Source organism: Condylura cristata, unplaced genomic scaffold (assembly GCF_000260355.1).
Source record: "Condylura cristata isolate star-nosed mole 26May11 unplaced genomic scaffold, ConCri1.0 scaffold00017, whole genome shotgun sequence".
Lineage (NCBI taxonomy): Eukaryota > Metazoa > Chordata > Mammalia > Eulipotyphla > Talpidae > Condylura > Condylura cristata.
In genome coordinates this window covers 14,341,814-14,352,961 of record NW_004567118.1, presented here as the reverse complement: position 1 = coordinate 14,352,961, position 11,148 = coordinate 14,341,814, and the positions used below count along the sequence as shown (strand labels likewise).

The window sequence follows — 11,148 nt, the reverse complement described above, 5'->3', positions numbered from 1 at the left end:
TCGCCGCCCCTGAGCCACTGGCCTGTACGCAAGTTCTGTATGCACAAATAAATAAATCTTTTTTAAAAAAAATCAAGCAGGGAAGATTAAAGTAAAAAAGGCATTTTTCTTATAACTGCTAACTTCTTAAATGAAGAAATTGAAAATTCAACATTTTAAATAAATCATTCCACATTACACTTCTATTTTAAATCGCATGTTTATGATGTATCAGTTCTAGGAAGTTTACACTATATGTGATTATATAATTATATATACAATAGGTATATCTCAAACAATCTATAAATACAAAAAAGCTAAATAATTTATTTTATATTTTACAAATAGCACTGACACTGTCCTCCCATCTATAATACTAATACATTATGTACTATATATATAAACATATACATATATACTCTCAGCGTCCAGTTAACTTTAAATTATTCTAATATCTTAGGAACAAAGTCATATGAGTAATATTAAAATGTATCCAACATTACATTTACAGATTCATTATGTATTTTATATAGTCTTTCATAAAGGTAAATGTTGGTAGCCATTTAGGGAAATAATTAGAATTGACACAAAGAATAATACATTCAACTTCTGCTTATCTGGCATCCAAACAAAAGCTTCTTTAAAATATATTCTCTATTCTAAGATGTGGTACATATATACAATGGAATATTACTCAGCAACCAAAAAAGAGAAACACATGTCTTTTGCAGCAACTTGGATGGAGCTGGAAAAGATCATGCTTAGTGAGATAAGCCAGAAAGAGAAAGAAAAATACCGGATGGTTTCACTCATAGCAGGAGTATAATGGACCAGGCGAGAAAATAACAAAAATAATGAACAACCATATACCAGAGACATGTTGTGGGGGTGGAGTGGGGAATGGGATCAAAAAAAGGGGGGGGGGGAAGGGAGGGAAATGCATAGGACTATGCATTTGGTGGGTGATTTGGTGATGGGAAACCCGTGGCGATTACAATCGAGATGGAAAAATATGTGCAAAATGATATAAAAATAACCTTTTGTAATAATTTAAAAATAAATAAATAAATAAATCTTTAAAAAAAAATAAAATAAAATATATTCTCTATTCTACATTCCAATGTTATAAGGAATAGATAAGCAAATATATTAAAGGATTAATTAAATAAAACACAGTCAATATGTTATATCATTATAGTCTCATCTCTTTTATTTAATATTTTTCATACAAACTATCAATAATTACTTACATAATGATAACTTTAAGCACTCCAGACCCTTAGGTACTCCCTGAATCATCAAGTAAAGGACTACATTATATCCAAAATTGTTGTAGTATTAACTGAACATATCCTGCTATATCAAAACTTTTAAAAGATTTGTAATATAAAGAAACATCTTACATGGGTATATCAAGTCAGCTAGAACAAGACCGAACCATTCTGTACATATTCTACTATATTTTTCAGGTCCCAATAAGCAACAGAAGGTATCCATCAACTACTTACCGCTAAAAGATTGTTGCCATGCTAAAGCAGAACAAAGTAAGGCTAAGCTTTTCCCACTTCCTGTGGGACTTTCCAGTAAACAATGTTGCTTACTGTTTAGTCCTCTGACAATCTATGGACACAAAAATATAAAAAAATTCATAAACTATTTATTTCATTTGGGCCTTTATCAGAAGTACAAATACAGTAAGTGAAGTTGCACTCTAGAGAATACAGCAATAGCAGAAGAGAGTGAGCCAGTAATGAGTTAAATCTAGACCTAATGCCTATACACCTCTCCCTAAATTATGTGAGCTTAAAAGCCCTTCTAATAGGTTCAAAAAAAAAAAGTGCAGTCGCTTTTTTCTTATGTAACTGTGCCTTAGATTACCACCATTTCTGTAAAATTAGCCTATATATTCTAATATCTTTAATGAGGACTTAATGAGGGATATCGTTAATGGTAATATAAATTATTATAATCTGTTTATACATAAATTAACAATCTCTAGTAAAACTGAAAACATCCAACTCCCACAAGTTTTTAGGTTGCAAATAAGGAAAGAAAGGTCACAGCAGCATTGTATGTCACTGCAAAAAACTTAAATGGGCAGTGGAAAATATACAGTGCAGTACTATATGGCAATTGAAAGGGATTAACAATCAACAGGCTATAGCTTAAAAATAAAGTTAACAAAAAAAATCGAATTTTTCAGAAAGATAGGTATAGTATCATATCATTGTGCAAAGTCCAAAAAAAAGTAATGCTTTATAATACTTATGAGTACATACACAGTGAGGCAAGTATCAAAACATGGCAAGGAAGGGCCCTCCCTGGTGGTATAACAGGTTAAAGAGCAGCACTATGAAGCTATCACAGCCACTGCAGTACAAGTTCCATCCCCAGCCAGGGAGGTAACCCACATGGCATAGCAGACCTCTCCTGACCCACCTGCTGCTCCCCTCAGCAGTGTATTTCAGCAGATCTGCCTGTTTTGCTCCCAACTCTGTCTCTGGTAAATCCTCTCACTCACCTTACCCAGCCTGTACCCAGTTCTTATATGCATAAATAAATAAATCTTAAAAAATAAATAGCAAGGAAGAAAAGAGAAAGCACAAAGTTAGGAAACTAGCTATCTTGTTAATCATAAACAAGATATAAAATAAATATGGCAAAACACTTAAATCTAAATGCTTTAGATTTACCAAAGCAGGAAAGCTGGTTTACACAGTTTGTGATTTCATTTTATATATGGTTGAAATGCCCCAAAAATACTATGGTGAGAAATACAGTACTCTGTGTAAAAGACAGTAAATAATTTATAGAAAACAATAATTGGGCCCTCCCTTGCTGGTGGCACCACTGGTTAAGACGCAGCACTGCAAGCTAGCCGCAGCCATTTCAGTGTGAGTTCAATCCCCAGCCAGGTGACGCACGTGGTGCAGCAGACCTCTCCTGACCAGCCAGCTGCATCCCCTTAGCAGTATACTTCATCAATCTGTCTGTTCTATTCCCTACTCTGTCTTTGGTGAAGCCTCTCACCACCCCTGTATCTTTGACCCCAATTCTGTATGAATAAATAAAAAATCTTAAAAAAAAAAAAAAAGAAAGCAGTAATTGCATAAAGCAGTAAAAGTTCCAAATGAAAGGTGTATATTTCTCAGAATGTTCTCCTTTGCCTCCCTAACCATGGAAATAATAATTTAACAATGATCAGTATTATTTTCCCAAAGTTTAGATGCTCTTCCAAGAACCCAGCAAATATCTTTAACCTATTTACTATCTGAGCAAATGAATGTAGTCACAGACTAAATGTATGTTTTGACTCAAAAGCACCTATATCTTAATAAAATTACTGAAAAATACTTACAGAATTCATCATAGCAAGCTGTGATGGATAAGCTTTACAAGGAAAATTAATCTTCACCCCACCAATTGTATATTCAGACCATTCTGAAGACATAATGCTTTCTTGTTTACTTCAGGTTCTTTAACTGCTGACTGCAAAAGAAACTAAAATCAATATAGAAACAGTAAAAAAAAAAAATCAAAGTCTACACTCAAAGTCTAGAAACAAAACTTGGAATAAACATATAAGTTATATGGAAACAAAAAAAAAATCCTAATCTTATAAATCACAGTGAATGAGAGCTTGTCTTGGATGCTTCGCATGTATTTAGTTGTAGGGCTTTGAGCAAACTACTGCTCTGGGTCTTACAGCCTAAGCATCCTCATCTATAAAATAAGGATAGAAGCCGTACCTACCTCATAGAATTGTTATAAAGATTAACTGAAATAATGTACAAGAAGGACACAGTACATGCCCCATTAAATACGAGCTCTTGTGATAGATGAGATAAAATAAACTTTTTGAAACTAGTTTATTGAGGCAACTCTGCAGCCCCACCAGCACTATTCTTTTCCCCCTGTTCTGTACCTTATTTTCTTCCAGTTAGAAAGGAAAAGCAATGGAGCAAGAAGTTAATAAGCTAATATTAAAGTTCTAGACCAGGATGTGACAATGACTCAAAGTTACCTTCAACGTTGTCTCTTTATTCTCTAAGCTATTTATCTGTAATAACCCCCAATCTGAAAACTATTATAAGGAGAAACACCTTGGCATGGAGCAGGTGGCTCTGTAAATCTTACTTAAAGGTCAGGAGTGTAACAAGGGGAAGAAGATAGTGTTTGGATCAGGCAAGTTTAAATGTGAATTCTATTGTGTGAATCACTTAACCTCTCAGGCCTGTTTCTTCATCTATGAAATGGGGCTATTACCACCTACCTGATAGGGTTTTTACAACCATTAGCCAGACAGGGTTAAGAAGTAAAGGAAAGTATACAAGCCTAGACGTCATATATGATACAGGAAGAGAGCTCCGCTTTTAATCCCCACCCCTTCTAAAACCTAAAACATCTTTGCTTACCCTAGGATCCACAGATGAAATTCAGAGACTGACCTTTTGATATTGCATGCATGCTTGCTCACTTTACAAAAAAAAAAAAAAAAAAAGTCCATCAATTTCTCACTCTCATTCCCAGAAATAGCCTAAAGAAATTATTGAAAATAAGGGGGAGGGGGAGGGAGAGGAGAAAGAGAGTGGTGATACACACTGTTACAACTGAAGAATTACTTGCAACAGTGAAAAAACACGGTAAATTCAATTTGGAAAAAAGGGATGATAAAAATGGCAATTTTAAAGAGTGTGGAATAATAAACTTAACCGCAGCTTACACAGTCCAGAAGTTAGGGTCACTGCTCCAGGTCAGTTTCCATTTCTAACAAGTGATAGCGTGAAGCTCTGGGAATAAGGCTTGGTGGTAAGTAACGCCGCGATCGAACCAACTCGGCACTGGCCTGTCGCTACAGGTAACAAACTAACCAGCCCATCCCCGCCCCAGTGGGGCCAACACGCCCGCGTCGCGACGCGATAGCGTCCTCCCCATCGTGCACAGAGAAGAAACTACCCCCCACCCCCCGTCTCCCGCCGAGAGGCCAGCGGGCTCCTCACAGGCCTCTGGTGCACGGAGTTAAGGGCTGGCTCCCTTCTCTCCAGGTTTCCTCCCTCACGTTTCCCTCCTCCCTCAGCCAGGGGACATCCAGGCGGTTCAGCCAACACCCACAGGCAAGCTTGGCGCCCTTCCGAGACTGGCTTCCCGCTCTGAGAAAACCTCTGAGGGCCCAGCCAGCTCCCTTCCGCTGGACGAAAGTTAAGGTCACCAGTCTCTCTGCATCGCCGGGCTGCTAGTGTCCAGGCCGGCTCGCGGGCTCCAGACAACTTTACCTTCGCGCTTCAGCTTCTTCACTCTTCCCCTAAACTCGCTCCCGAAAAATTCGCGCCTCCCACCCCCAACTCCAGCGCCCAATCGCCGCGAGCTCAGCCAGCCAATCGCCTGCGCAGACCTGAAACCCAGCAGTCAACGCCGACGCGAGGCGAGGGGACGCGCACGCTGGCACCCAATGGCAGCCTCCGCCGAGAGCACAGGCTCCCGGGAACTTGGCGGGACCGGAAGACCGACCCGCGGGGAGCGGCAGATCGGCGTCTGTCAAGTTAAAGGAAAAGGGAGCTCCCGGTTTGACTTTTTGAAGGAAATGTCAATGTGCAGTTTCCTTAGAAACTCGAAATCTCTTAAAGTCTGTAGACCGGCGGAAAGGAATTATCTTTGAGTCTTGGCGAGTTTGCTCTGGGCATAAATCAGTGCCAATTTAAATTTCCGAGCTTTACGGTACCCGGGGCAAGGAAAGAGGCGGAAATTGTCAGATTAGTAGCAAAATTAAGCAAAAAGCTCTACGACGACAGGCCACAGTATCAGGATGTGGAGGGTTTTCAGCCAGAGAAACGTTCTCGAGGTCCCCAGACTTAAGGCTAATTCACCCGGCTTCTAGCTCTCCTAAAGTTTATTCTTTGTCAAAATCATGCAGATCTTTTCAAAGATAGGGGTTTAGTCACGATACCGCTGAATGGTTACTTTAAAAATTCTCTATTCCCTAAATTTGGCCCAAGCACTAGTAACCTAAAAAGGAATACCTGAGATGGCTTTCCCAAATTTGGGAGAGGCTTACTAAAAGAGGCAAACTGATGTCAGATTTGGTTTTACCACTTTTCCCAAAATGAAAAAAAGAATGTATAAAAACAATCCTACTCTTTAGTTATCTCAGCCTCCAAAATTTATCCTAAAGAAGGAATCAACTGGTAACAATACCCATCGCAATAGAAAAATTACAAACGTTCCTGCTTTAGTAGCAGGGAGGTTATATTAATTCATAATTATGAAGGCAACTGAATAACAACAAAAATTTTAAAACTGCCAGGAAAAAAAAAACCCATATTATATTAAAAAACTGGACAAAATAACCGACTCCATTATGTGAAGGAAGCCATAGCAAAAGGGGGATGAAAAAAACTAATACACAATTAAGGCAATAGAATGAAGGAAAAATTATTAAAAGAGAAGTCCTTAGAAATACTTTCAAATTTATTATACTTTCACAATTTTTTTAATTGAGGTAATGTTGCTTACATTATCAATGGTATTTTTGAAATATAGCCTCTGCCCAACTTTCACAAAACTTTTAAATATAAAACTTAAGTAACCACTGCAGATAACTATAGTAGTACTCAGATTTTACTCTCCTTAATTCCTATAAATCTCTCAACTGACTCTAACTTTGTTCTTTCATTTGATGTATGTGGGATCACCAAAAGGGATATGCATTGGCTCTGGAACCAGAGAGCCCTAAATAGTCAGTTCCTTGAACTGTTCCTTTCAAGTTAAGAGTAGTGAAATGAAATACAAAAAACTACAAATTCATTCATTAGATAAAGAAAATGAATGTTTATAATCCAGTATCCAAAATAGCTGCACACATCTGTTCACTTGAATTTAAAAATCACATTGTGATAAATTTTATAACCTTAACTTAAAATACATGAATATTAACATTTATTAATACATTTACAAATTTTATTTACACCATCAACAAATCTGATGAAAATCAACAAGTTATTATTTTTAACACAGCAGGTTTTGACTTGTCTTTGAAAATTGATCCAGGCAATATGCACTGCATTAAGGCTGAAAACACATTTCAGACTTTTCTGAACTCCCAGAGGTTAGCTGCTCACAAAAAATATCCCAAAGTCAGTTTAAAAAAAACAAGCAAAATTTAAAAAAAAAAAAAAAGCAGGTGTATTTAATCTTAGAAGACTACAAAACTGCCTTGTTTAAAAATATGAAAATACTTAGGGTATTTCCTCATGTGTATGCTTTTATTTTCGCATTAAAATTACCTAATGAACATTAAACATCTAATAAAAGATATAAATAGTCTATCATGTATGATGCTGTGCATTTCATGATTTGAAACAACTAATTAGTTCTTATAGAATACCCTCATGAGGTAGGGCCAGTAGTAATCCCATTTTATAAAGGAAGATGAGATGTGACTATTTGCTTATGCTAAAGTTAAATTTCTTTTCTTTAAAAAACACACTTTCTTACCAGCCTGCTTAGTGAGAGGTCTATTTTGGGTGGGGGTTAGGGAAGAAAGTGTGTCATTCCAGTACATCTCAGAAAGCAAAGCATATTCTACACTAGACACTTGATTAAGAAAAAAAGAGGATTATGTATGTATCTACCTAATCAATGGTTACTACCAGGACTGCAAAATCCTTAAGCCACATGGTATTTTCTGCATTTCAATTTTTCCTGAGGTCCAAACCTTACATATTTTTTATTAAAAGATCTAAAATTATGTTGTGAAATACCATCCTGACAATAAGAGCTCTTTGACCAGTGGTTTTATTGCTCTAATTTTTAATTAGATGTCCATGGATTCTCTTTACCACCATTAGTTAATTAAGCATTATAAAAATAAATCTAAAAAAACTAAATGAGACCTCCTTTCAGGTTCTCCTCTGCACAAAGATGTTACTGTAAACTCTTTTAAACCAGTATCTTAAAATTCCAAATTATTCAAGTATCTCTTTAAACATATGGCTTCATATATTAATAAAAATTGAAGCATATATGTAAAAATCTTAAAATCATCATCTGTTATCCCATGAAAATAATTTGCAAAAAGCTATTTGCCTTTTTGTTATGCCTTCACAGTACTGTTTCTAGAGGATTGGAATTCCATCTTGCATTACTACTAATTGAATTGCAAATTTTAGAGATTTGGGTATTTAACTTTCCATTTTTCTTCAATTCTCTCTCCCCCTTTTCTCCCTCTCACCATGTATCATTATTGCATTGCTGCATGCCTACAGTTGAAATAAATATTAGGACTTCCCACAGACTCATTTTTATAAGAAATTGAAGGCATGGAAATTTTTCTTCACATCAGAAGCTAAAAACAAGGCAAAATTCACTTCCTAGAACTGAATTTCTTAAATGTGCTCCTAACAGAAAAAAAGGGCTCAGTCACTACAACATACCAGCAAAGTAGATCAACAGAATTGCCAATCAAATACAAGCAAGCACAATTCTCAAGAGAGTTCTAAACTGTATTCATGTTGAAATGTTCAACTGAATCATTCTGTGACTTCAAGACATTACTTTTCCTATTCAGTTTCAAGTTGTAACAAAATGCAGGTTTATGTTGGGTATAAGTAGGAAACAGCTTCATTTTTGTTGTTGTTTTTTAAATTCCACTAACACTCATATTTATTATTTCAATTATCGTGCTTTCAATACAATGACAGAGCTGTACATCAGGATCCATGCTTCCAGTGTCCCTAGATCCATTTTTATAAGATGGATCTTTAAAGATTCCAGGCCACCCACTTGGTTTCTCCTTTATTTGTTGAAGACCTAAAACACAGGGAAAAATTAAGACAAGAAAAAAGAAAATGATTCTGATTTGTTTGAGATATTAAAATAATTCTCCAAGGTGAGTTACTACTTACGTGTAATAATTGGATCAATATCTCTTGTCTGAGTGGCAACATCAGAAGCACAGACTTGCCCTATTTGGATCAGCAAAGACATAATATCCTCATACAGTGGAGGAAATGCTCGACAAAAAGAGACCAAACTTGGCAGGGTGGGCATGAAAAAAGCATATCGCTTAGCCTGTGTTAAAACTGTTCGAGAAAAACAGAATATTTTATTTTATAGATAATAAATCCAACATACATGCCCTATACAACATACTAAGAACCATGCTCTGTGCTTGGTTTTTCAGACACAACCACTCCCTGCCTGCAGGGAGATCAAAAATCTAGTAGTTAGTCATCATCCAGCATATAGATTCTTACTATGTTCAAGCACTTGTGATCTGTATATTACATAGCTTATGTTATTCTCAGTCTAATGAATTAGAGAAGTATTATTATAATACCTATTTCCCAAAAGAAAAAACTCAAATAAACTTTAGGTTAAGAAATTAATTGTTCAAGAACACAGACAAGTGGTCAAGCTGGGAATGAACCACTAGATAGTCGTAACACAAGGTGAATACAAAGGAAAGAAAAATGGATAGCATTTCTGACAAAGAACACAAAATTAACTAAGTCAAAAATTGGAAAAACTGAATTATAGTAAAAAAAATGCATACTTTAAAAGTAGCTTACTTTCATACCATTTTATATATACTATAAAGCGGAAGATAGTTTAAAGGTTAAATTGTGTTTTAGAACTTAAGGAAGAAACTAATATATTTATCTCATTTCTACATATAATTATATTTTTCTGGAATTCTAAGCATTTGTAATAAATTGTATCCATAGTTATGTCTCTAGTAGAACTGATTTGCATTCATAAAATGTGAAAAGCTTATTAATAGGTTTACCATAAACCTACAGTCAGTCACAAAACAAAATATGAACTTTGTCTACCTATTCATGTCTCCTATATAAGTCATAGCTGTAATAGGAAAGTTTTCAAAAGAATAATAATTCAATGGCATAAATAAACTACTTGTGACACAGTGTGTCACACTGACAGAAAACTTTATGACACTAAATTCAGAAAAAATATGTACTAACTTATGTTAGATGTTTTTGTTGTTGATGTTGGTTGGTCACACACCTGTTAGCAAAGTTCCCATGACATTGACAGCTAAACGAGCCACACTGAGTGACTTTGGTAATGCATACTGGATACACAAATGAGAAAGCAACTGGATAGCAAATATCTGCAATACAAAATCCAAATATTACATGTGTCTGAGGGATATATTCTAGGTATCAAAAATTATAAAATTTTTATATAACTAGCTAGACTAGAGGGAGATCACAATTTTCATAAGGTTCCAAAATGCTCACTCACCTGCTTTTCAAGTTCTGGCTGTGCAATAAGTTCAGGTATGAAATCCAGACAGATGTGCATAGATGGAATACCTGCGACTGTCAGAGGCAAGAGTTCACATGGATAACCCTATTTCAGTAAGAAAGAGGGAAAGGTTAGAATAAAAAAAATTAGAAGACAAGCAATCATAACAGTTAAGGAATTTCACTTGCATTCTGTAAAGTTGCTCAGAAGGCTACAATGCCTTGTCTGTATCCTGGCATTTCACCTTTCTGATGCACCAGAATAGAAGTCAATTATATGGACACGTTATTAGGTAGGAATAAAACCCAAAAAATCTAATTTTTTCTCCACATTGTGGAAGACCATGTTCATTTTTGTGTATTTTCTAGTTCCTAAATGAACCATATTAACTTAGTATTCAAAGCCTCTCCCCCCCACCAAAATCAAGTTTAACCACAAAGCATCATTCTTTGAAAACAAACCTGAAAGTGAACAAGCTTAGCAATGTTGGGATCTGCAATGTACATTTGGTGTAACAGACAACAGATAAGACACTGGACTTCTCGAAGGTTACAGAGCAAATTGTCTTCTCCTTCCTCCATGCCCTTATTTGGAGTATTGGTAGTAATAACGCTCTGAACATTCTTTAGCAAGCTGTCTGGATTGGTCCTTTTTGCTTTTTCCTCTTCAGTGGGTAAACAAATCTCTAAGAGAATTTGGACAGCTGCACTATCCTACAAAAAAAAAAAAACAAATCTGAACAGAAATGATAAAAATAACTTTCTTTTCTTTTTTATTAAAAAGTTTATTTTTACATCACTTTGCACATTTTTTTTTCCATCTCAATTGTAATCCCCGCGGGTTTCCCATCACCAAATCACCCCTGTGCCACCACCATAGTCCCGTGCATTTCCCTCCCTTCCT

At 35.8% G+C, this 11,148-nt stretch overlaps 2 protein-coding genes across 3 annotated transcripts in view; both read right to left on the bottom strand.

Moving 5' to 3' along the window:
• Window positions 1–3,430, bottom strand: part of BRIP1 (BRCA1 interacting protein C-terminal helicase 1) — an 86,236-nt gene extending 82,806 nt beyond the window's left edge. Inside the window, exons 1-2 of the mRNA XM_004685019.1 lie at window positions 3,338–3,430; window positions 1,488–1,599 (exon numbers count right to left, since the gene is read on the bottom strand). Of these exons, the coding sequence (XP_004685076.1) occupies window positions 1,488–1,599; window positions 3,338–3,430 (205 nt within the window). The remainder of the gene's footprint in view (window positions 1–1,487; window positions 1,600–3,337) is intronic.
• Window positions 3,431–6,505: 3,075 nt separating this feature from the next.
• INTS2 (integrator complex subunit 2) overlaps window positions 6,506–11,148 on the bottom strand; it is a 37,261-nt gene continuing 32,618 nt past the window's right edge. The window contains exons 21-25 of one of the 2 annotated variants that reach the window (XM_004684446.2): window positions 10,707–10,958; window positions 10,243–10,350; window positions 10,003–10,108; window positions 8,880–9,056; window positions 6,506–8,784 (exon numbers count right to left, since the gene is read on the bottom strand). In XM_004684446.2, the coding sequence (XP_004684503.1) occupies window positions 8,615–8,784; window positions 8,880–9,056; window positions 10,003–10,108; window positions 10,243–10,350; window positions 10,707–10,958 (813 nt within the window). In that variant the 3' untranslated portion in view covers window positions 6,506–8,614. Of the gene's footprint in view, window positions 8,785–8,879; window positions 9,057–9,959; window positions 10,109–10,242; window positions 10,351–10,706; window positions 10,959–11,148 lie in introns of those variants that run through there. The other variant, XM_012725974.1, reaches the window with a different exon arrangement.